Here is a 26,816-nt window from a genome sequence, read left to right as displayed (position 1 = left end):
TGTTCACCTGTGTTCTCGTCTTCAAGGGTTCACCAAGGCATCTCTGTCTATGGATGCGTCAGAGGAGAACGACGATTATTCGAGCGCTGAGGATCCCATGAACTCTGATCCCGAGGAAGATGGAGGAAAGAAACTGGTGAGTTATTGTAGCTGCAATTACCCAAAATCCCTTGTCCAATTTTTTTGACTTTCACCCACAACAGCCTCATATTTGATTGTTTGTTTATGTTTGTAGTCTCCAGGCAGGTATGTGGTAGTTGCTGACTATGACAAAAGTGGACCGCAGGAGCTGGTGGTAAAGAGTGGAGACACAGTGGAGCTGGTGAAGGAGGGAGATGATGGACGTTGGTAAGTATCCTACATTCAGTGTTATGCAAGTTCGACAACACTCGCCTTTGAAAGCGAACGCAGATCACTACAGTACAGGTCACTACAGTATTTCCAGATGAACCCATAATTAGATTTGTTTTAAATATCAAATGTTACGTAACAGAAGAGCGACATAAATTTGTGACCCTGTTGTACTTTGATCTCGATTAATACAATTAGACGGCATTTGTATGCGTTTGTTGTCTTGGTCTCATGTTAATGCTCTGTTTTGTGGTCATTCAGGTTTGTGCGTAATCTGAGGTCCAGTAAAGAGGGCTGGGTCGCTGCCGCAAACCTGCTCACGCTTATCGGAGAATCTAAATCGTCTCAGTCTCTCTCCAGCTCGGGTAACACATCGCCCACCAAATAAAATTGCTTTGAGTCAGTGTGCTGCTACATCACATCGTAACTAACGTAACTGTACGTGATTTTCAACAGATGGCAGTGGATCTGGAAACCTCAGCACATCCTCCAGTTGTAGCGAGACCTACACGAGTTTCTCAGACATCAAAGCCTGATGCCAGTGGCTCGAACCCGCTGCAGCGCCGCCTTGTGGCAGCTCCCTCACAGTGCACTTTTTACTGACGCTACTCAAGTCTTGTACTGTATTGAATCACTTCTGCTGAGAAAAAATACAGACTTCTGGAGTCAGTGTCCTCCATTCAGGATATTTAAATAGAGGTCCAGTCCTTCTCAGCATTTACTTCTTTATATGTGGAGCGATACATTTTGATCCCTTTGAAATAGTCTTTTCGTCCATTTTTTTTTAAATTATGCTGTTACCTGCATGATGGTTTTTGTAAATGATGACAAAACAAAAACAATTCTTGTGATTCGGAGGAGTCATACATCCGAGTAGCCCATAGTTACAAATTACTTTTATTTAAATAGGGTCTTTAAGTAGACATCACGGGTCTCCATCAGTTGTATTGATCTTACATCCAGTGTCTTTTGGCAACGTCTGATTTTCTTACCGTCATAAGCTCCTGTCTGATTTGCTGTAGCAGCAAGACAATGAAATTGTGTTTTTTTACGATAGATATTCTTGATATGCCTGAATCCAGCAATTGAAATGACTGTGAAAAGTCCTGTCATTCACTGTATGTATTAATCAAAATCTGTATAGTTTAAATTATTTCCTGTAAAAGAAGATTTGTACAGATATTAACTTTTATCTCATGTTTTTCATTAAAACAGTATATAAATATATACATATTGTATATGATGACCACTATTGTTGTGTGTCAATGAATTGTATTTTATTGTATTTTGTTGTATGTGTCACTTTATTGAGCTGCACCTTACATGTACATGGTATTACAGTTTTCCAGTAACAGCATACCAGTTGTATTCACATTGTATGTAATTTAGTTAATGTAATTTATTGTGTCATGATAATATATCATTTCATTGGTATAAAAGAAGGAAATTGACAATAAGTAAAGTATTTTCTAAAATCTGTCAACAAGTTGGTCTACATTAATTTATCAGAAACGGTTGATTTTGGCGATTAACTAAATATTATACTGGATTTCTTTATATTCAAAATTGCATAATTGTAAATGTGTTTAATCATGTTTTGCAATACAACATCACTGTCAATTTTTACATTTTATGTGGCACATTGCTGCATGTTATTGTTTTAGCTCTACTTGTTTTTATTTGGCATTAAATCATTGTTCTGTATTAGACTCTGTAAATGTGTAAATATGTATTTAAGAGGTTGTATGAGATGAATACATTTAAAGTGTTTAGGCATAAATAAACTTCACTGAAACATTTAGTCCTCTTATTCTTGTTCCATTATTATTTCATCTTTATTTACACTGTAAAAATAATATGTAGAAATTACAGTATTACTGCCAGTAATTTACTGTAGATTTAAATTTGTTATTTATTTGCAACAGCTTGTTAACGTTTAATGTTAATTTAACTTTGAACAAGTTTTTATCTTTACAGAATCGAACTAAAATAACAGCTTCATGCAAAGCATTCAAAATCTGAAGGAAAAAAACAGAAAAAGGTTGATGAGGATTTCTTGTTCCCAGACTGCTTTGCATGGTGGCGTTATTTTAGTTTTATTCTGACAAAAACTGTTCATTTAACTTTGAACAAACTGTTGGCAGTAAATAACATACATTTAAATCTACAGTAAATTACTGGCAAACAGCTGCATAACTACAGGTATTTTTACAGTGGTGTTTTTTTTAGATATCTCTTAAAATGAAATCCTGTAGATACGGAAACATCCAACTAAGCATACCTATTTTTCCAATTAATTTTCAGCATAAAATAATAGTTAAAAATGCTGCTGAATTAAAGACACGCCCACTGTCTGTTTCCAGATGACTGACAGCGACTCGGTGGCCCCGCGCCCATGTAGTCTTTGACCGTGACAGTCTTTGTGCGTCTTGTCCTATAGTTGGCATATGACGCGACATTTTATAGCGTCGTGATTCACACGATTCATGAGTCATGCGCCCTTTACAACCACAGTTTCTGTATAATAAAAGGCGTGTTCGACTGTATGCCGCACTGCGCAGATCAATCGGCGTATGGTATCAATATATCGCGAGAGCGAATCAAACGACGGGCTTTCGCATCACTCTCGCGATATTTGATGTCATATGCCGCCAGGTTTGCGCAGAGTCGCATGAAGTCTCCACAAATCCACATCCGGGTAACTCGAAGCCTCGCCTCAGCGAGGGATGAAGCGCCAATACGCTCGCTGCGGCGTGGGGCATCTGACCTGAGATCAGTCTCCGCATTTTAACCGTATCAGACAAACGCGAAACCTACCCGGATTATTTCACACTGTCCAACGGGGAACTGCGAGAAAGTTTACGTTTACGAACCACCATGTCTTTTGCAGATAAACGCGTTTGAGTCAGTCACCGTTGAATTCGTTCGTGCGCACATTCCGCTGACGTTTTGCCCAGCACGCGCACACTCGCGCCCGCACTGCTGGCGTGATCAGAAAGGCTGCTCGCGAACACACAGCAGAAGACAAAATTACATTGCAGCATAGTAAGTATTCAACATTTTCTTAACATTTTAGTCGTGGGATACTCGACATCGACACGATATGAGTCTCGTTGATGTTAATAAAAAACAACATTTTGACGTAAATCCCAGCGTGACGCTCACATACTCTGTGTGTGTCTTTTATTTTGGTGTCGCAAGAGAATAAGCTGTACGCCCATTTCTCTGCCTGTCGGGTTTGGTATTGGTAACAAGGTTGACAAATAGAGAGTTAAATGTCCGGACGAAGCCCGATTATCTGAGTCTTTGTTACATTGTTTGGCTGTGACGCTGTGGTCGCTTATTACATTGTAACCGCTCGCACAGTGTCACGCTGCTGGTGTTTATGAATTGAGTGAACAGGCCTCAGATCAGATCACACTGCTGCAAGGCCTATTAGGTTTTTGTTTTGATAAACTAGCATGTGGCAGAGTTTAGCAAAGTTGGTAGTTTTTTTTCAGCAAATTGTGATTTTTTTTTTGCACTTGCTCTGGAGCTTCCCTGCTGACATGTTTTGTAAGTGCAATAAACATATAACATAATAAACAAAAAACATTTGTATAATTTGTATTAAAAATAATTTTAATGTAAAGCTGTGTTGCCTCACACATTAAAAAATTGTAAGCCATGAAGACCTTAACTACATTTACTTACTATTTAACCCTGTTACCAAAGCTATTGTAAAATCAATACAAATGTTTTTCTATTTAATTTATGGTCCCAGACTATAAACTATAGCAACCCTGTTATGTACGTATATTTTATTTGTTTACATTTTTCATCAGTTAATTTGTTTGATACATTCATTTTTTCTATTAATTTATGTTTTTTTTTATACATTTTGTGTATTATTGGAAAACAACATCACTGGATTTAAATGTCCAGCAATTTGGTAACACAGTATAAAATAGTTAAATTAAACCACTTATATAATATTTATTAAACCTTCTGAGGTTGCCAATCAACATTTTCTGAAGGCTGAGTATCTCCTCATGCCTATTTGTGAAAGTTACATAATAAATGTCATTTTAGTTACCAGTAAGAAATGTTTGCGTTGCATAGTAATCATAATAAGAAATGCATTGTTAAATGTGCATACATGTAACTCTGGTTCCTCAAGTTCTCTCTCTCTCTCACTCTCTCTCACTCTCTCACTCTCTCTCTCTCTCTCTCTCTCTCTCTCTCTCTCTCTCTCTCTCTCTCTCTCTCTCGAGTTAGTTTCACTGTTGTATGAATTGTTTATGTATGTCCAGTGCTTCCATTTCATCATCACTATTATATTATCTTCTGCTTTGATGTAGTATTTTAGGAATTATAAACGGGTGGAGTTTTCTATTTTGTAAGACTATTTGAAATTCCTAACCCTGGAATACACGTAGACCGGAATACCTAGGGATGGGATGATAAATGCAGATAAACACTGATAATACCTGTCCGATAACGATTCTAAATCGCACAGCTGATATTATGGACAGCTTTTTCATGTACTTCAGTCCTTATCAATCTGAAATCACTGTTAGTTTGAGTCGTTTATAACATGCATTTGAAAAAGCAACACTCGTCAAACAATCATTTTACATATTCTTTATTATCATGAAAATACCTGAAAGTTTTTGAAGAAGAACAACAATATAAATGCTTAAAGGGACAATAAGTAGGATTGACCCCCATCTAGTGGTGAAATTGTATTTTGCATTCAAACGAATAGTGCTCTCTAGCACCTCGCTTTTCCAAATGCATGTTGCAACTACGGTAGCCGTTATGTCCTCACTGATCTCCTTTGTCCGTTTCAGCTGGTTCATGTGTTCTGAACGAAAACGTGTTGTTGAAACCCTTTGGTAGGCTAGTGCTTTTTGTCCCTCTCTGCAATTATAGTTTATCAATATGGCGGAATGACATGGAAGCCTCCTTGGACTTACCCGTTCAATGTAAGTAAAGAGAAGAAATTCTAAGCTCACAATGAAAAGTCAGAGGTTATTTGACACAAACGAGGACATATTTATGAATAAAGACATTGATTTTGATTAATAAAACACTTAAAACCCTACTTACTGTCCCTTTAAGCCATTTCCTGGAGATGCGTGTGTAAATAGTTTTTCTTCTGCGGCCCATATTGAGTTTCTGCACGAGAGCGCCCTGTGGATGTAGCGGCGTTTCACCACAATTCATTGAGAAGCATAGCAAGCATCATCAGCCGATTTATCGGCCCATCCCTACTCTGTAAAAAGAAATTATGCCATGTGACATGACTCTCTGGTCCTTTCGATAGTTGAAGCTGTAGTGTGTAATTCCTGTACAATTGGTATCACCAGATGCATTTGCAAAAATAAGGATTTTTTTAAAGGTTTCCCGAACACTCCCCCATCTTTCACAGATGATACCACACTAAACTCGTGTCAATAGTTGAGACACTGTCACTGTGTTGGAATGCTTGAACATACAGGGGATGTTTTCATAGTGGTGCACTGTGTACACTTTTGGGAGAAATTATGTTACAAATAGCTTACTTATAGGAGAATGCTTTATTATTCAAAATGGTGTTGTGCTGGTGGAATCTGTTGCATAAGTTATGACTTCATTCTGTCATCTTTGCTGTGACGTGGCATTGGTGATGTCATCAGTGTCTCTCACCAATAATACAAGGGCAACATGATGGACACACACACGCGCACACACACACACACACACCCCTTTGTTGGGTTCTTAGTTCACAGGATTACCTGAGTCACAAGGTAAACTTTGTCCTCTTTTAAAACTAGTTAATAGTTTCCTCATTAACAGTTGTGGGTGGTTTAGGTTGCTGTTAAAAAGTGCCTTAATATTTCACTCTAATTCTAGTGGGAACCCTTTCAAAATTGATTGTTTTTATGATAAATGTGTTAATTGAATTGAGATTTATTATTTAATTTAATCACTGTGTTGGATTAAGTTTACAACACAAAGGGGCGGTTTCATGGACAGGCTTTAGATCAATCCAGCCTTAGGGCTGGGACGATTAATTGCGATTCTTACTAGTAATGCCTCTCTGATATCGATTCTGAATCGCAAAGGTGAAATTACCTACATCCCTTTTACTTTCATTTATTACGACTCTTTGATCAATCGGAAGTCCTAATCAATCTGAAATCACTGTTAGTTTAAGTCGTTTATAACATGCATTTGGAAAAGCAACACTCGTCAAACATAATCATATACATATTGTTTATTATCATGAAAATAACAGAAAAGGCTTGATGAACAGCGATATAAATATGCTTAAAGGCACTTCCAGGTAGGGATGCACCGATACCGATACTGGTTAGGGCTGTCACTTCTTATTCGATATTCGAATATGCATTCGAACATGACGTGAAATATCCGTATTCGAACTATAAATAAAGCATCCGGTTTTAAAAATGCCATATTTGGCGCATTTTTTAACAGTAACACCTCGTAATAGGAAGGAGGCTGAGAATGAGACCGACGGCAACTGTGCGCAAGAGAGGGAATCAAATTGAAACCTAATGTGCATGTCAAGATACAATTTGTATAGTTTTACATATTATTGTTTATCATGTTAAATATTATAGCAGAATAAAAAGCTTGTGTTAATACGTTCGTATTATGAAATTAGCATGTATGAAGATAATTTCATCATGTTTACAACGCAATGTAAACTTTATATTAAACAACAACAGAATTTGTCTTGTAAACGGATTTGAAATGATCATGTGCTGACTTTTGCGCGTCACATAGACGACAGAGTCAAGTGAGCTCTGCTTAACTCAGCGGTTAGTTTTATTTCATCTCAAATATCAAATGGTTTGCGCTCACTATCATTAAAAACGGTCAAGCAAGCAGCACGCGCAGAGATAATGCACTTGTCAATGACGGCTCACAAACACGCGAGATAGTATTTGTATGTGTGCTTGTTGTCAATGAGATTTTTTTTCTCACAAACAGGCTCAAGCGCGGGATATGTGTGCTTGTCAATGAAGGGCATTATATCCGCGGAATTCAGCGGAGTTTTCCGCCGAAATCTGCGGGCGCGGATTTCGTTTGGGCTTTGCTATATGCCTTACTCCTGCTGCTGTTTAAGTTGTCACCTGTTTTGAGTCGTTGTTATTCATAAGTTAATAACCTGCTGTTTAAAACATTAAGTAAGAAAAAGTAATGCAGACAGCCCCGTTTATGACTGTCACTGTTAATAAATTGAATCTCCATTACGTTTTTTTTTTTTTTTTGATGCGCGCGGAGGCACCTAGATATTCGAATATATTCGGATACATTGCATGATATTCGATATCCGTTCGAATTTGATTTTTCTCAAAAGTGACAGCCCTAATACAGGTATCAGGTATCGGCCTCGATACCACAATTTCTAAAGTACTCGTTTAAAGTCCCCTGGTACATGGGATCGATACCACGGTCTGAGAAATGTCTATGTTTGAGCGGCGTGTAAGGGGTTAATGCCTCTTGTGTTGTCCAAAGAGGCAGAGTTTACAACAAACTGGAAAACTAGTCCCTTGTTTTTTTTTGGTAAATTAAATGACTAAAGTTGTAACCTGTAAATTTAGATCATGTTTTTTATTAAGTACTCGGTATCGATATCGGCAAGTACTGAAATGCAAGTACTCGTACTTGTACTCATATTCCAAAAAAGTGGTATCGGTGCATCCCTACTTCCAGGAGATGCGTGTGAAAATTGTACTTCTGTGGCGCATGTTGAGTTTCTGCTCGAGAGCGCCCTCTGGTTTTTGGATGTAGCGGCATTTCACTGTAATTCATTGAGAGGCTTATTGCAGGATCTGGACATGACCATGAGGGGGGGGGGTTTAGAGAGAGAGAGAGAGACGATATATTGCCTTCGTGTTTGCGTGGGCGGAATGATAACCTTAAGCGGAAATTTCGCGGTGTTGCGGTATTGCCATTGCAACACTAAAATTTGTTATTTTAAGTTTAAATGTATTAATATGAATAATATTAAATGTAAACATCAAATCAATTACAAGACTTAATTATTTAACTTAATTTTGTCAAAACACAGCTTATACCTTGAAAACGGTATTACATAAATTGTAGTGGTTTGAAACCTTGACTCTTTAAAACCTCGGTGTACCTTGAAACCGGTAACCGGCCCATGCCTAGTTTACGTTTGTGTTTGTTTGTGATTGTCATTTTGTGATTACCTCTGTCATTTCTGTTTACTGTCTGTCTCAGTTAAGTGGCATGCGCAGCTCAGGGTCCACATGTGCGTGGCAATACAAATAAAAAGTCATCTGAAACATAACATCTAGTGTTTAGATCTAAAGGGTAGCTATTATAAATGTGATATGCGCGTAATGGCGCATACTCACAGCTGCGATCAGAGTAACACTCGACTAAAGCAATAAATCCTGTAAAGCTGGGATTTATGCATAACAATGACTATTAGCTGTTTAAAATTGAAATGCATATTTTATGATATTTATTTATGTTTTAAGTATGTATAATATATATTTTTTCTTACATTCGATTTCATATTAACATTCATAATTTTCATCGTAATATTCTTTTAAATCTAAGTTGTGTTCTTTGAAAGGATGTACTTGCATTATTTTGCTATTGTCAAAACACAATGTTTCCATTATTTCTGGGTTAATTAACCAACTTATGAAAAGTAGATAACGTGCCCTGCTAGGCCTTAGTTATATTAGGACATTTAAAGGGGGGGTCAACGGTATTTCATGCATTCTGACTTATGAACACAGTTTAAGAGTTGCTTCCTCATGCTAAACATAGGCAAAGTGTCAAATAAGCAGTTGGATGTGTTAAAGTATTTCTGTGCCGAATGCACTTCACCAGGGTTCGTACAAGTTTCGGAAAAACATTTTTTTAAATACAGGAACTGCTGATCAGCTTTTGTTATGGACGCTTCAAGTAGTTTTTACAAGCAAACCTTACAAAACAATACTGGTGCGTGTCTTGAGACAAAACAATGGCCCTGACTCTCAATATTTACTCTTAATAACCACATTTTATATTTCAGCATGAGACTGTACATCAAAAGGTTGTTAAGATTATAAGAAACATAAAATGAACACCACTAACCCAAGTATTTTTTGTTCTACCTTCTCTAACTCCAGGTTCTGAGGTGAGAATCTACAACCGCCATCATGCCATTATTTGGTAAATCTCACAAGAATCCCACAGAAATTGTGAAAACCTTGAAGGACAATCTGTCCATTCTGGTCAAGCAGGATAAGAAGACAGAAAAGGTTAGAAAATTCAAGTCATTTTTATTTTGCATTGTTTGAAAGGTGCATTATGTAACTTTTAGAAGGATCTCTTGACAGAAATGCAGTATAATATACATAACTATATTATTAGTGGTGTATAAAACCCTTAAATGATGAACTATATATTGATTTTATTACCTTAGAATGAACCGTTTATATCTACATACACCATGGGTCTCCTTACATGGAAATCGTTATTTTGTGCCGCCATATTTCTATAGTAGGACAAACTTTTCTATAGGGTGCGTTTGGTCACTACGTTGTCTCAGACAATGACAAATTTGTCCTGTGCTGGCTACCGTAGCATGTCTCTGCGTTTTGAAAGAGAGGGATGAGTTGTGCAATTCACAGTCTCACCACTAGATGCCACAAAAATCTACACAGTGGACCTTTAAAGCAGCATAACACGAAATCATAAGATGTTATAACCTTAATGTCTAAAATATTTTTGTATATAAAAAATTACAAATGCTGTCTGTTAAAAGTACATTTTTATTTTGTGTTTGTTGCATAATAGCATTCTTAAAATATGTATTACTTTAACATATATCGTGCTTTTAAATACAGTAAGTCTTACTTACACAAACTTTACAAATGTAATTAATAAGTATGGGATAATGTACAGACATTCTATTGTTATTGCAGAATAAATCCTGACATGGTGATCAGGACCTCAACGATTTGATATATTTTATTGCCTCATTTGTAAGAAATGCAAACCTTCAACAAAGAAAAAGTTTCCTAGCAGCTTTAAGCCAAGAGGTGAAGTTCAAACAAAGATATAAGAATCTGTAAATATAATCTCACCTGTGTCATTTAATATACATATTTATATTTATTTGCAAGTTTTAAACACTCAAGATGACTTGCAGGTCCTGTATGAGGCTGGGTTAGTAGTTTTAATGGGTGGTTGGGAATAACAAACCACAATGTTGCCACTGACCAATGAGAATTAAGTATTTCAGATCGCCATGTAATAATAGGTGATGATTATTATTTTCTTCCTATTGTAAAAGCCGAATGTATTTACCTGTTAAGGTCCTGATTAACTTTCAAGCATTGACTAATTTGACGAATTTAGTAAGTCAGTTCACAGGATTGACACAGTGGTGTACACTTTATAGTACAATATAGCAGTGATTCTTAAACTGGAGGCCCTGAGATGGTCCCAGTTTAATGACATTTTATAAAATACATTAATTTATCATCAATTCTGTATAATTAAACCCTTATAAAAATAAGACTACTAACCAACAGCACTACATTGTATAATTAAATATTTTTGTTTAATTAAAATTTTAAGCTTTGGAATATTTTACTTCATAAATTTTCTTTGGGGGGCCATGAAGGGATGCACCATACACAAAGGGGGCCGCACGCTGAAAATTTTGAGAACCACTGCAATATAGGTTAACCACCATTAATGAATGGCAATATATTTTTCCATAGTTTTTCTATCAAAGATTGTTAATTGGATGCTTTCCTTGTTTAACATCTTTATGATCCCAGCAAAACATTTTCTGCATTCATTTTACTCAAAGTTCATTGAAGTGTTTTATTTGATCTAATATGATGATATATTTAGTATTATTGTTGGCCAGGAATGTTTTTAGGCTTCCTCTCTTCAAAATATCAATCTTGATTTCCACTTAATCTGGGATTTTCCATAGCTTTTTTCCATTATGTGTTTCTTATTTTGGTTTTTGCATCTTGCATTTGCTTCTTCGGAGCGTCGTGGGCCGGCCCAGGCAAATATTTTGAAGCTAATAATGGAGGAGTGCAGTAGATGAGCTTGTAGGTTTTTGCTTTAGCAGTGAGGAACAATGCTTGCAGACCAAATTGAGCGAAACAACATTTAAAGGGATAGTTCACCAAAAAATGAAATGATTCATCGTTTACTCATCCTCATGTTGTTTTCAACCTGTATGAGTTTCTTCTTTATTCTGTTGAACACACAAGTAGATATTTTGATACATTTTGGTAAGCACACACTGACATGTATACAGTGACTTCTTCCATAGGAAAAAACAAATACTGTGGAAGTCAGCGGGTACCGTCAACTGTGTGCTTACCATCATTTGGTAAGCAAAGAAACTCATACAGTTTACATTGTATACAGTGCCGCTTGTTTATATTGTTACTGCTGAAACTGTCTTTACCATATATTTACTTTGAAATGATTAGAGATGCATTGATACCGATACTGGTATCGGGTATCCGCCTCGATACCACATTTTCTAAAGTACTCGTACTCGTTAAAAGTCCCCCGATACCAGGTATCAATACCACAGTCTGAGAAATGTCTATGTTTGAGCGGCGTGTAAGAGGTTAATGCCTCTTGTGTTGTCCAAAGAGGCAGAGTTTACAACAAACTGGAAAACTAGTCCCTTGTTTTTTCGTTAAATTATATGACTAAAGCTGTTACCTGTAAATTTAAATCATGTTTTTTTATTAAGTACTCCGTATCGGTATCGCCAAGTACTCGTACTCGTATTCGTATTCCAAAAAAGTGGTATCGGTGCATCCCCAGAAATGATTAAATGAGAGTCATTCATCATCAAGAACATAACAATAGTATTAGGAGTCTCTTCTTTAGAAAGCCACTGGTTTGTGAAAGAAGTGCTTTATGTTTGTACTGCGAGAAGAAAGATCTCAGAGAGGTGGGAATATCACTCTGCTGGACGACCTCTCGCTCATTTTCACCTGCCTGCTAAGGCCCTTTTCAGCAGCCCCATGCTAAAGTCAAAGCGTTTGAAGTGTTGGGAACCTGCTGTTGTTATTCTGAGAGCCTGGGGCTTCGTCAGCCGGAGGAAATCTATATGCACCTCCCATACAGTCAAGTCAAACGGTTTTTAAACAGCTAAAGGATAAAACCAGACATGATTGTCTGCGGCCTCTGTATGCATAGATTTGAGAGTGTGCGTACCCATAAATGTACATATTTGATGTAGAAAAGTGCTTGGGGTCACGTAGTGTTGGGTGATATGCCCCATTGTGAGATCATCCTATCGTCAGTCTGTAAGATCGCAGATACATGATAGTATTGGGGAGCAGGGCAATAGTTTACTCATTTATTTTTGTTCATTTTCCTCCCAGCACCTGAACTTGTAATACGCGTGGCTCTGACATTTCCTTGCACTAGAGAGGTTGTAAGGGGTGCAAAGGGTTAAAACAAGCAAGTTTGTTTAGAGCACCTGGACTTTATGACAGCGAGCGATCTTACAGGCTGACGATAGGACAATCTCAAAATGTGGCATATCGCCCCAACACTATCGCTGGTTTTAAGCCACCGCGCACCTAACAACCTCTCTAGTGCACGTATTACAAGTTCAGGTGCGAGGAAGAGTTGGAGTCATGCACATTACAAGTTCAGGTGCATGAAGTCCATGCTGCATTCGTTCAAGTCCAAGAAAGAGTACAAGATGTGTGCATTACAAGTCCAGGTGCATGCGAGAAGGAATCTGCGCACATTACAAGCTTTCTCGTGGAAAGTGAAGCCCACAAACCCTCTCATGCGAGGAATAGTATGCAATGCGCATGTCAATGTGAAACTATGATGATGATAAAACTATCGGCAATATGTCTGACGATCGTCGATACACAATACTGTTGTCTATCGACACAAGCCTAGTGCCACGTCAGGGTCCAAGCAGAGGTATTTTGCTGCAGGTTTTTGTAAATATAAGCTATACTATTTTCTAGTTGGTTACATTTTGTCGGTTTGACGTTGTCAGGCTTCAGAAGAGGTGTCCAAATGTCTGGTGGCAATGAAAGAGATCCTGTATGGCACCAACGATAAGGAGCCACACACAGAAACCGTTGCCCAGTTGGCCCAGGAGTTGTACAACAGCGGACTGCTCATCTCACTGGTGGAAAACCTACAGGTCATCGACTTTGAGGTGAATCAAAACGTCACTTTTATTTTGTAACCTTTCTAAATAAATGTGTAAGTGGGATGCAAACTTTCGCTCCGTATGTGTGTGCAGGGTAAAAAGGATGTGTGTCAGATCTTCAATAACATCCTGCGCCGGCAGATCGGGACCCGCAGCCCAACGGTGGAATATTTCTGCTCTCATCAGGAAGTTCTGTTCATCTTGCTGAAAGGGTGAGAGACCGCCCCACCAATCAGTTCATTGGCATTTCCTTAATTTGCATAAATAAACAGCACCATCTCTTAACAGTCTGTTGTTATGCCACAAAATCATTAAGCAATGTTTACATAAGTGCGAGACATTTCTTCTTTGGTGCCACGGCAGGTATGAGACGCCTCAGGTGGCTTTGAATTGTGGGATTATGCTGCGCGAGTGCATCCGGCACGAGCCTCTCGCCAAAATCGTCCTTCACTCCGAACAGTTCAAAGATTTCTTCAGCTACGTGGAGATGTCCACGTTTGACATCGCCTCTGATGCGTTCGCCACCTTTAAGGTTAGACATACGTTGGGGTTTGTAGGGATTGCTGTTGAAAGAATACATGTTTTTTTTTTTTTTTTACATTTTGTGTATTTATCTTTTACAGGATCTGCTCACGAGACACAAGGTTCTGGTGGCAGAATTTTTAGAACAGAACTACGATGCGGTAAACCATTTTTTATTGTTTATCCGTAGAAATCCATGATTAATTCCTGTGAAATGAATTTGTTGAATTTTCCCTGATCTTCCAGGTTTTTGATAACTATGAGAAACTGCTTCATTCTGAGAACTACGTGACCAAGAGACAGTCATTGAAGGTGCGTTTTTAACAAGCTCTGGAAGGAAATGAATTATCACCACCTCGATCTCGTTTTGACGTTCATAATTGCGTTTGTGTTTTGTTTTGACAGCTGCTGGGCGAACTGCTTCTGGACAGACACAACTTCACAGTCATGACGCGGTACATCAGTAAACCAGAGAACCTGAAGCTCATGATGAACCTCCTGAGAGATAAAAGTCCAAACATTCAGTTTGAGGCTTTTCATGTTTTTAAGGTAACCCATCATCTCTAAAAACTTACTAGGAAAAGGCCAATAAGTAAATTTCTCTTTTTGCCAACTTGCACAATTTGGGTGTGCATCTATTCTTGATGTATTTCAGGATATGTAGCATGTAACACAGTTAACTTATCAATTAAGAGAAAACGCTTCCCTGCCAATGATGAGATTTTCCGGCAATCCGTATTTCCGCTATTATCCACCAGGTGGTGCTCTTACACAACTTATGAGTAAGCAACCCCTTAGGGCAAACAGTAAGAACAGCTCTGAATCTGATCTCTATCAAAATTTCTTCACAAAAATGCAATTATCTCAGACTTTTTGATTACCTATACGTATTTGAGAGGTGATAAAAAGAGAACAGATATATGTTTGCCGTAACCAGCTATGACGTCACCAAGATCCGAACCACTTTAAATCTTTAATATCCTCTCTGAATTATTAATAATTAGTTCATAATATAGTAGTTTATAATTCACTTTAGACAATTATTTAGTGTCTGTGTTGTACTTTGAGATTACTGCAATTTGAGAGAGAGTTGTGATAAGGGCATGGGTACAGGCTCTGCATCTATCTATACTTTATATTGGCAGATACTATTTGCACTTCAGTATTTCTGTACATTAATGCAATAATAACAAAGTGTAAATTATATTTATTAAAATTATTAAATGGCTGCTGCATTATTTGGGGAATGAAAGCCCTGCACCGACCCCTAACCATACCCAATAAATACTTTAATTTTTAATAAACACTCTTTGCACACATCCACTTTTTTAAAATTTTCTTCATTTTGATTGAAAATAAATGCCTTTTTGGTGTGATGTGAAAAAAAAGAAGAAGAGCGCGACCGACAAAAGGCAGATTCTAACCATGGAGATTGCGTCAAAAGCCAGATCGACGAGCCTTTACGCGCTTCTGCCTGCGCCACTGAAGCCGTTGAGAGTGTTTTTTTGGGACGCTATTTGCACTTATTACACGGCTCTCTGGAATGCTTGATTCTGATTGGTCAGTTGAGACATTTGCAGGTTCGTTCTTTACAAATAATAACCGCTCCAAAATAATAACGCATAGCCGGACTACTTGCACGAGTAAAATCGCTCCGCGCCAATAAAGATCAATAAAGATTACTGTCTGTTTGGCGCCATCTTGTGACAAACACTCGACAACCACGACAAGACACAGACAGCTTACTGAGACTGAACTTGACAAAATAGAGCATGACAGCTACGAAGCCAACACACAAAAAAATACAGAATGGGCATTAAAACTTCTCAAAGACTGGCTAAAAGAGAAAAAAATGGAGACAGACAAGTATGAAGCAGAGGATCTTAATAAGGTATTACGATCATTTTATGCATCTGTGCAAAGTTTCGCGGAAGGATAAAAATGTTAATTTAAAACAAAAATGCCAATAAAATGTTTCAAATTCATATTCATGTCCAGTTTTTTTCTTATGTGGCAAGTAGCCGTGTAATAAGCGGGATAATGTAGAGGCAGCCGGTAGTTATTGGGAAATAAGCCCCTTCAGTGTGATACAAGGCCCTCCGCTTCGCGTCGGGTCCTGATCACACTGTCGGGGCTTATTTCCCAATAACTACCGGCTGCCTCTACATTATCCCTTACTTAGTGTATAGACACTTCACAAGAATGTAGTTAGGACACGTGGTTAATGCTAATTTAAACATTTGATAATACATGTTAATATCTAAAGTTATATCTGATAACAATAATTCAAAATAATGCATTAACTTTAACGTATATTAACTTACTGTAAGCTTTAAGTTAACGTATATTTAAAGCTGCAATCCGTAACTTTTCTTGGTGCAAAGTAACCAAAAAAGCAAAAATAAGGAGCATTTACATTAGGGTGATCTTTATAATGGGTCAATTTTTTTATGTTCAACTCTCACCCCCTAAATGTGTTAGGATATGCACTGCAAAAAAGGATTTTTAAGAAAAAAAATTCTTAGTATTTTTGTCTTGTTTTCAGTAAAAATATCAAAAAATTCTTAAATGAAGATGCTTTTTCTTGATGAGCAAAACGACCCAAGAAAATAAGTCTAGTTTTTAGACCAAAAATATCAAATTTAAGCGATTTTGTGCATAAAACAAGCAAATAAATCTGCCAATGGGGTAAGAAAATGTTTCTTGAATTTTTCTTGAATTTTGTGTTTAAGAAAAATTTTCACAATTTTTTTTGCTTACCCCATTGGCAGTTTTTTTTTGCTTGTTTTATGCACAAAATCACTTAAATTTAATATTTTTGGTCTAAAGACTGGACTAGGATTTTCTTGGGTTGTTTTGCTCATCAAGAAAAAGCATCTTCATTTAAGAATTTTTAGATATTTTTACTGAAAACAAAACAAGACATTTTTTCTTGAAAATCATTTTTTGCACTGTGCTCAAAGCCTTTGAATATTTTCAAAATCACATGTTTTTTGTTCCAGTTGTTTCAGTCTCTTCTTATCCGAGTAACCATGTAGTTCGTGTTGCTTCAGCCATTGTCTCATTGTATAATGTCTATAGTGCTTCATTCACATTGAAGCTTTCTTGCTATGAAAGACGTATCACAACTAAAACAGGAGTTTTAATTGCATGGAGCATCGTCAAATAAGTCAATTGCTGCCATAAGTATATATTATTAAACAATTATACATGCTAGCACAAAGTATCACATAATATGCGATTGTGTTAAAGTTCAAAGGTCTTGAGCAACCTCTAAATATTAATATTGATTTTTTTTTATTTAAACATATTGGTGGGGTGAGAGCATGAACTTTTAAAAGTTGAAAAATAAGGACCACCCTAATGTACATAAAAAGTTAGTTTTCAAAATCATCTCCTTAACTTTTTAAAACGATGACTTTATAATAATGATTAACCAGTTGAGCTTTTTTGGTCAATTGACGTGAAGATGTGTGCATAGAGTAACCTGCAATTTCCTGTTCTGAATAGAGATGGCAGAAGAGCCGTAAAAGTTACGAAATGCAACTTTAATGAATGAATGGTATTGTGAGGTGTTGCCATAATGTTTAACAGTTCAGGAGTTCATGTACTACATCATACAGGGCTCGATTCTTAAGCGTAACTCCCGAGCATTTTATAGTGCTTGTAAATGACTTGTAAAAAGCTAATAAAAAGTTGTCGAAACATTCAAGCTTATTTTGCTTCTCGTGTTTTCTCAGGTGTTCGTGGCCAACCCGAATAAAACGCAGCCCATCGTAGACATTCTTTTGAAGAACCAGACGAAACTCATCGACTTCCTTAGCAACTTTCAGAAGGATCGCACAGACGACGAGCAGTTTAACGACGAGAAGACTTACCTCGTCAAACAAATACGAGACCTAAAGAAGCCAGCCTCCTAAACTTTAGCTATTGCAGTATTAGGAAAAAACGACAAAAACACAAAAAAAAAATTAACAATAATAATTCTATTTAAAATCTTGGAAATTTTCTTTTCTTAGTTGCGAGGCTTACAAAAGATGGTTCCCGATCGTCATTGATGTTCTCTGTTCATATTTCCTTCTTCTAGATTTTCTTTCATATGTTTGTTTGTTTTTTAACGCAAACGTTTGTGCCAGAATAGGATGTTTTAAAAGTAGGAATCAGCCAGTTTCTATTACACGGCCTCTTGACAGCAAGACACGTTGCGGAGTAGGAAGTAAAGAAAACTTTCATTTCATTCTGGAGGCTTTTCTCGACCCCAGACACTCCACGTTCTCTGTTGTATCTACTTCGCCACAACGCAGGTTTCGTTACGCTGACGGAAGACGGATATTGCTGGAAGAGGGGGAATTCCCAAACTATTCCCAAATTATTTATGAGCTGTTGAGGACTTTAAACTGCACTAACATTCGTACTTGCATTCCTTTTGTCAATGCTTCTTTTTTTTTTTAGGAATCGATAGGTTTCATTTCTCTGTGCTGTAATGAAAACACTACACATCTGATTGCTTCCTTGTTATTATCCCAGACAGCAAACGACTGCGGGCTGGGTCCGGCTCAAAGTCGTTTGCTGTCTGGGAATCCTATTCTATTGTTTGTTTTGTGTTAAAGAAGAATTCATTTATCAGTATTTTTATTATTGTTTATCAAAGCTCAAACAGGAGGAACATGTTTGTGCTTTAAAAAAAAAGTTAGACTTTACATACTTTTTGAGTCGCCATGATTAGCATCATTTAGTTTAATCTTTTCAAGATGGTTGCCATTTTAGAAGAGACTAAACTTCTTTAGGTTAACCAGATGTATATTCCAACTCATTGATTCCATTAGGCTGTAAAACATATCAATACTATAGTACTATGGTGGTATTACCGTAGTGCTCTGGTGTTTTACTTTTTACTATTAGCATTTTGTCCTATAACCCATAATTCAACTGTACGTGATGATTTTGACAGAAATAGATTGTGGCGTAGCTGAAACACGAAATGAAATAAGGGCGCATATGTACAAAACAGGTGCCTTTTGTTCTTGAGTTATTATTTTACTCTTGCTCATTTTTATTTGAGTACATTTCGGAAGGGGGAGCTTAATTTCTTTGTATTATTTCTAATATGTTCTTATTGAGCATATTTAGCTTGATTAAGCAATGAACCTCTTTAACTCGCTATATTTGAGTTATGCTGTTGAAGAAAATTCATTAAATCGCATTGTTTCTCTTTGATTGATTGATTGATTTAGTTTTTTAAAAGCATCTTTTAATTTTATGGGATGAGATCTCTGTATTCATGGCTTCAAGTTTGTTTTGGTTTTACAATTTGTTTGATGAATTCCACATGGAATATTCTGGGACGGAAATAGGGAATCAAACTTTGTAAAAAGGTTCTCACGGTTGTTATTCGCGGCCCAAAATACCCCACATCATATCTTTCATAAACAGCTTGGTATTGCTGTGTAAGGCAAATTTGTTTGTATTGCAAAGAAAATGTTTTCAAATTTGAAATGTATACATCTCAGCCAAACTTGCTGATATTTGTAAGAAGGTATAATATAAGTCAACCGAAGACGTTTATTCATTTTAGCATAAAATTTTTATTTTACATATTACACATACAGTTGCAGTTTTCCTCTAACTGCTAATAGTACCATGTCATCAATAAAGAGAAACTGAAGCATTGGTATTGTGTCTTTTGTAAATAAAAAAAATAGCAATTTTGCAATACAATATTTCTAATTTCTAACATTTTAAAACCGCTAGAACGCAACTTTTAAAGAGAGAGTTCACCCAAAAATGAAAATTCTGTCATCATTTACTCTCATATTGTTACAAACCTGCATACATTTCTTTTATTCACAAAGGAAGATATTTCTTGGAATGTTTATAACCAAACCAATCAAAGGCCCCATTGACTCCCATAGTAGGACAAAAATTATACTATGGCAGTCAATGGGGCCTCTGATTGGTTTTGTTAGAATTATTTCTCAAAATATCTTCTTTTGTGTTCATCAGAACAAAGAAATTTATGCAGGGGTGTAACAACATGAGAGCAAGTAAATGATGACAAAATTTTTATTTTTGGGTGAACTATCCATCAACAATAAAAATAACAGCACAGACACAAAAGCGCATTTTTGAGGAACTTAACATTTTTACACATTTTTTGGGATAATATTTTATGTGATTCTTTACAAACTAAAACATTTTGTCCCTGTGCAATTTAAAATTAAACTAAAATGTCACTTTTCAATAACTTAATTTAAAGCGATGGTCCTGTTTAAAACCATTTCGCTTGCCCCCTTTACCTTTATAAACCAAAAACAGTTTGCATAATGTGGCATGATGTATTGTAGCATACAACATATTCCTGTAGCTCAACTTGAGCAAGCAACACCCAGGGATGCATTAAAAGAAAAGATTTGGGAATAAAATGTAATGAAACTGTGGCCTGTCCATGTGTGGCCTGATGGTGATGTGTTTCTCGCATTTGTAGTTTTTCGCTGTCAAACAGGCAGGAAAGCAGTTTTGTAAATATATAGATTATGATCGCAGTCTTTTGTTGCACTGAAATTCAATGTCTTCATCTCTTCGTTTCAAGAAGCCATCTGTAATTCAAGCAACCATAAATTAAACCACAGCCATTAAACATTACAAAGGTGGACAGACACAACACAAACCTTTGTTTATATAGAATCAACTGGTTTAAATAAACTGAATATACCAACATTAGATAAGTAGTTGTCATAGTTAGTTTAGCCCATCCAGTTTAGTGAGATGTTTTGGTGATAGTGAGCATCACTGTTGCCAGATCTTGCTGAGAATGTGCCTTGGGTTCGTTCGCTCTTTTTTTCTCAGCAAGGTCTGGCAACCCTGATGCCCAACTAAGCAACCCCAATTTGTATAATTTTTATGGACGAATTGTTTAATTATAGCGTAAACGCATAAAAGAAAACATACATTAAAGGGACACTCCACTTTGGCAGATATGGCTGGGAACTATACTCTCAATCTGGTGTAATAATGAAGGACTTTGCTGATGTAACATGGCTGCAGGAAGCGCAATGATATCACGCAATGCCTGAAAATAGCCCCCTGCTATTGAAAGTTACTAAGGGGACTATTTTCAGGCGCTGCGTAATATCATTGCACCTCCTGCAGCCATGTTACGGCAGCAAAGTCCTTGATTATTACGCCAGAATGAGAGTATAGTTCCTAGCCATAGCTGCCTAGAAAATCACAAATTTTAATTTTTAGTCAGTCTTAGTACACGATGTAACTACAGAAGAGTCAAGTTTTAAATAGGAAAAATATTAAAACTCTTTGGTTATTTTTTAGTGCGATGCTAATGGTCTAATCAGATTCAATGGATTATGCTAAGCTATGCTAAAAGTGCTAGCGCCAGACCCGGAGATCAGCTGAATAGATTACAAAAACGGTAAAAATCAAATGTTTAACTCTAGGGGAGCTGGAAAATGAGCCTATTTTCAAAAAAGTGTAGTGTCCCTTTAAGTAAGTATATACTCTATTTTGTTGAAAATTAAATAATTACTTCAATAAATATTAACAATGTTTCAAACACAACTATGCTGGCCATCTAAATCAATACATAAAAATGTTTCGTTCAGAACACGTGAACCAGCTGCAACGGACAAAGGAGATCAGTGAGTACATAACAGCTACTGTAGTTGCAACACGCATTTGGAAAGGCGAGGGGCTACAGAGCACTATTTGTTTGAATGCAAAATTCAATTTCACCACTAGATGGGGGTAAATCCTACTTATTGTCCCTTTAATTGTGTTATAAGGACCAATCATTCAGCTGTATTCTGAAACTTGACAGCCGAAAATAAGAGCACATTTATGACCAACAGAAAAACAGTTAAATGCAGATTAATATAAGCAGGACGTGGCAACACTGGGGAGTGCATTATTTATAATTATTGACAGCGTCTGCATAGTAATAACAAAGAAGTCTCTTACTTGACTGTGATGGAGCCGTTTGCTCTGTAGTTTGGTTATCACAACATTTCTGTTGCCACTGAGGAAAAAAATTTGATAAATGTACATTATTGTTACATGAGACAATATAACACTGTACTTAAAACAAAAAAAAATGCTTAAAGGGATAGTTCACCAAAAAATGAAAATTCTGTCATCATTTACTCGCTCTCATGTTGTTACAAACCTGTATACATTTCTTTGTTCTGATGAACACGGAGGAGGATATTTTGAGAAATGTTCGTAATCAAACAGTTCGTGGGCCCCATTCACTTCCATAGTATTTTTTCCTACTATAGACGTGAATGGGGCTCACGAACGGTTCCTCAAAATATCTTCCTTTGTGTTCATCAGAACAAAGAAATGTATATAGGTTTGTAACAACATGAGAGCGAGTAAATAATGACAGAATTCTCGTTTTGGGGTGAACTATCCCTTTAATAAAAAGTTTTCTGTGTATATGAAGTGATGTCCCACACTTACAACAAACTTCTGAACCCCTGCGAGTTTGTTAAACCTGAGGTAGGAGATATCATGCTTCACTTTGCCACTGTCTAGATCAGTGGTGTAGATTTGTTTTATTCCAGCGCAGCCAATCAAAGGAACACATTCGTCACATGGACATTTGGTTACAAACATCATGGTGTTGTCCTCATCTTTAATCTCTGCGCTCCTGCAGTACAGAGAAAGAATGGAAAACCTGAGATTGCTCTTTTTTTACAATTTTCTATCACGTCACTCATAATTTTGTGGGCACAACCATTTTTTAACAGTGCTGAATTTTATTTAAAAGGAAAACAACACCGTTGTAAATATTTTACTATGTTCTTACCTTAACTTAGACAGAAAAATCGCCATGTTTATTTTGTGCCACCATACTTACTCGTGTAACTACTCATGTAACAGTCTCTAAATAGGGAAAACATGGAAGTGTTCGCTGACTTCTAAATCCATCCCTGTTTGGATCCTAAGGAATGAATGGGGCTAGGCTAAATGCTAACACATTCACGACGCGCTGTACAAAGATTAAGTGCACGCATTGAAAAAATATAGGTATGTATTCATTCATCTAAGTTGAGGTAAGAACATAGTAAAATATTGAAAAACTGTGGTGTTTTCCTTTAAAGGCTCTAGGTGCAGAAACAACTCAGCTCTATGCAGAATCTCCAGTAACACTCTTGGGTATTTGGCAACGTCTGTGATAGCTCTGTGATCTCAGGATTCTCACCTGAATGTGAGCGCATTCTGTTCTGCATGCAGGATGTATCTGTACTTTGTGTTCTGTCTCTCCTCCTGCCTATGATCCATGCGCGGGTAGTCTGCGTACCCCGAGCCTACCGGGTAGGCGTTGTAGCCACAGCTAACTAAGTAGAAACGACCCGTGCCATCACATTTTGACTGCCAAAAGTACAGAAAAAGAAATACAGATATACAGGGTTTTATTTCTCTAATGCATAAAGTCAGAATGCAGTTTTTGTTTAATAACTTATAATTTACCTGTTTCCCCTCGGCCCAAATTACCGCGCCAACACCCACTTTGGGATCCTCTGAAACAGCATAGAAAATTCTGGGGTTAACCTTGGGTATAGTCTGTTTGTTTTTGTTTTCAAACGCACAGCCTAAAGTGCGATTTATAGTGCGCAGTAGGCTATGTGTAGACCTTACGCATGACTATAACTTGCACTATACACACGCTTAAAGGGACACTCCACTTTTTTTTAAAATATGCTCATTTTAAACATTTGATTTTTACCGTTGTGGAATCCATTCAGCCGATCTCCGGGTCTGGCGCTAGCATTTTTAGCATAGCTTAGCATAATCCATTGAATCTGATTAGACCATTAGCATCGCGCTCAAAAATAACAAAAAAAATAATTCGTTTTTTCCTATTTAAAACTTGACTCTTCTGTAGTTGCATCGTGTACTAAGACAAACAGAAAATTAAAAGTTGGGATTTTCTAGGTAGATATAGTTAGGAACTATACTCTCATTCTGGCGTAATAATCAAAGTCTTTGCTGCCGTATCATGGCTGAAGCAGGCGCAATGATATTACGCAGTGCCCGAAAATAGTACCCTGCTATTGAAAGTTACCAAGGGGACTATTTTCATGCGCTGCGTAATATCATTGCATTGCTTTGCCTTTTAGTTTCACTATGTTTATTGTATCTGTCCCTATACAAATAAACTTAAATAAATATAAATATTGATATCCACATGATAAAGGTGTCTTCGCTAAAGACAAAAATGTTAAAATATTACATTTTTTATTAACTGTATTATGAGAAAAAAAACATTGATGTGACTAAACACTTACAGATGTGACACATCTGGTGCACACCTTGTGTATGATATAGAAACATTTGTCAAAAGTGGTTACACAAAAAAGTATAGAACGAAGTGAACTGTTGTTTGTGTGTTCCCAACTTATTTTGCATGAAATTTCACTATGTCAGGCCATTTTCCCAAGAACTGGTAAACACTAATTGTGAAAAATTTATTCTGTTTTGGCGATATTATTGGATTCTTGTTTTATATATGCTAAACATTAAAATATATATAAATACAGTGAGCAGGCATATGTCTACAACGAATCGACACTGTACGCATTACCTGTTCTGCAGGCCAGTAATCGGGCTTGTATGATACAATGTCGTGCAACATCCTGAGGCAACGCTGGAAAGCCCGACGCTGGGAGATCTCTCGTAAAGAACCCATATTCACTCTGTAGAACCGGAACGCCGGCGGCCACCGAGGCTAAAATCTTAATCAGATCCTTCATGTGTTGCCTCAGGTTATGGAAATTTTGCTCCACTACAAAGTTTTCAAGTCCCATCTTGTTCAGAACGTACTTGTGCTGTTCCTCATCATTTATAAAGAACCTTTTCAACAAATCATCCAAGTTGTTCCACCGTTCCCTCCTGAAGATATCAGGAACGTCTAGAGCCGGATTATCAGCTGCAATCTTTCCAAGGAAGTCACACTTCTGAGAAGTTTCGTCGACGAATTGCAGCATGTTACAGCCTAGAGATTGCAGGAGGACGCAGATGTGCGGTCTGCTGTTGGACTTCAGTCTCTCTGCAGCTGTGGCGTCCAAGATGGCCTCTTGGTGGGCGGAATCCGCAGTATCGTGCCCACCTGACAGCAAGCTGATCTCAGTATCACTGGGCCAATAGGAGATCCTGTTCACGCCAACTGAGTCATGATAAATATAGCAACAAAAAACAACACTATATGATTTGAAATTTTATTCTGTAAAGCTAAAAAAATATGGGCACTTTGTTTTACACAGTGAGCCTTATTTTAGGTGACTTAAATTGAAAAGACTTTAACTTCCTAGAATCATGATTCAACTACAATCCTACCGTTGATAAGCATCTTGAGGCAGGTTGAACAGGGTTTTCTGGAAAAGTAAAGATCGCATCCTTTAAGTCTGGGGCCGTGTTTGATGACAGCCACCTGGCCTGCATGCAACTCCACACCGGAGCAATGAAGATCCAGAACTCTGCACTCCTTGACCACCACGAGGCCACTGTCTGCAGTCTGGATACAAAAAATAATAAATCATATTAGATGTGAAGATATAAACTGATAAAACTAATATAAACAGATAGACCTACGGCATCATTTTCTCTGCACCCTTCTTCTTTTTTGGGGAAAAGTTCCATCCATAGACTTAACAACGTGAAGAGGTTGTCCTTGGACAATCTAGGAAATTGATCTGAAACAATAAATATGATTGAAAACCGACTGACAATTCCCACAGCTTAAAGAAATGTTATATGTGTATTAACTTTTAATGTAGGAAGACCATTTAGAAATAAAATTGTTTAAATGTCCTACATTCATTTTTAATGTTAGTCAGGTAAGCTTGCTCTTACAAGGAATTTAATCGTATAGTTTTTGACATAACACTAAACTTAATTAATATAGTAAATAAGAACCTATAATATTATAAGAATAAAACTGGTCCTAGGCTTCATGCGGCGCTGCGCAGCCAATTTGTCATCAAAGTACCGCGAGAACAATTCGAAACCTCATCTCATCGTAACGCTCTCGCGGTACTTTGATGTTAAACACCGATCGCTCTACGCAGCGCTGAATGCTGTCATCAGATCAGGCTGTCACGGGCTCATCTAACCTTGTACTTTGGCCTCCGTCTGTACGCCAACGTCCTTCACATATCGCAACTCCTCGCCGTTTGGGACACATTTGTTTTCCTCGAAATCCGGGCGAGACCGCCGACTATGAGATGCTGCCATTCACTAACACTGAGCTGTCATCTGTCTAGGAACGGCTAGGAACAACGACTCTTTCGTCTTTACGTTGTCCTGTTCCTATTTGCGCTGACGTCATATGTGGGCGGAGTAACCTTTCTTAAAGGCGCCGCAGGCTTATTACTGACAAATAGAAAGAACGTTGGTATATATCGAAGTCATCTTTTAGTTTCGTTTTTTTATATTAGAAACCGAGAAATATTACCCACTATTTACTAATATACTTTTTATATTTTTAATATTAAGTATTACAAAGACATTAATGAGTTGTGTAAAGTCCTCTAACTATAAAATTATCTTAATCTTAATTTTTTTTATAAAATTTACAATTGCATAACCAAGAAACATTACAGAATGCTTCACATATCTTAAATTTTCATATAACATCTACTATAATGTCTAATATCATTTCTATGTGTACTTTAAAACTGTATTTGAAGGCGAGTTTTCATTTGCCTTATATAATATTTTATAACAAATTCAACATAAG

General features: G+C 37.0%; 3 protein-coding genes across 17 annotated transcripts in view; 2 read left to right on the top strand and 1 right to left on the bottom strand.

Annotated features, from left to right (window-relative positions):
- The window catches only part of LOC135746584 (guanine nucleotide exchange factor DBS-like), an 88,359-nt gene extending 86,207 nt beyond the window's left edge, over positions 1 to 2,152 (top strand). For all 15 annotated transcript variants that reach the window (XM_073814212.1, XM_065265194.2, XM_073814210.1 and 12 more), the window contains 4 exons: positions 27 to 136; positions 236 to 348; positions 613 to 716; positions 808 to 2,152. In XM_073814212.1, coding sequence (XP_073670313.1) covers positions 27 to 136; positions 236 to 348; positions 613 to 716; positions 808 to 887 — 407 coding nt within the window. In that variant the 3' untranslated portion in view covers positions 888 to 2,152. The remainder of the gene's footprint in view (positions 1 to 26; positions 137 to 235; positions 349 to 612; positions 717 to 807) is intronic.
- A 925-nt stretch (positions 2,153 to 3,077) lies between these two features.
- Positions 3,078 to 19,279, top strand: LOC135746817 (calcium-binding protein 39-like). Its single transcript, XM_065265531.1, has 9 exons — positions 3,078 to 3,396; positions 9,495 to 9,626; positions 13,382 to 13,546; positions 13,634 to 13,752; positions 13,904 to 14,072; positions 14,164 to 14,223; positions 14,309 to 14,374; positions 14,468 to 14,611; positions 17,803 to 19,279. Exons 2-9 carry the CDS (start codon positions 9,525 to 9,527, stop codon positions 17,980 to 17,982), a joined length of 1,005 nt encoding a protein of 334 aa, XP_065121603.1. The 5' UTR covers positions 3,078 to 3,396; positions 9,495 to 9,524; the 3' UTR covers positions 17,983 to 19,279.
- Positions 18,165 to 26,400, bottom strand: LOC135746816 (cytidine and dCMP deaminase domain-containing protein 1-like). The gene is made up of 9 exons (XM_065265530.2): positions 26,191 to 26,400; positions 25,670 to 25,770; positions 25,415 to 25,592; positions 24,663 to 25,244; positions 23,549 to 23,598; positions 23,280 to 23,449; positions 22,535 to 22,724; positions 22,034 to 22,091; positions 18,165 to 20,658 (listed from the first exon to the last, which is right to left on the bottom strand). The coding sequence occupies exons 1-9, from the start codon at positions 26,309 to 26,311 to the stop codon at positions 20,594 to 20,596; spliced, it is 1,515 nt and encodes a 504-aa protein (XP_065121602.1). The 5' UTR covers positions 26,312 to 26,400; the 3' UTR covers positions 18,165 to 20,593.
- Positions 26,401 to 26,816: the final 416 nt, after the last annotated feature.

Source organism: Paramisgurnus dabryanus, chromosome 4 (genome assembly GCF_030506205.2).
Source record: "Paramisgurnus dabryanus chromosome 4, PD_genome_1.1, whole genome shotgun sequence".
NCBI classification, from domain to species: domain Eukaryota; kingdom Metazoa; phylum Chordata; class Actinopteri; order Cypriniformes; family Cobitidae; genus Paramisgurnus; species Paramisgurnus dabryanus.
This window is presented reverse-complemented; position numbering and strand designations above follow the sequence as displayed.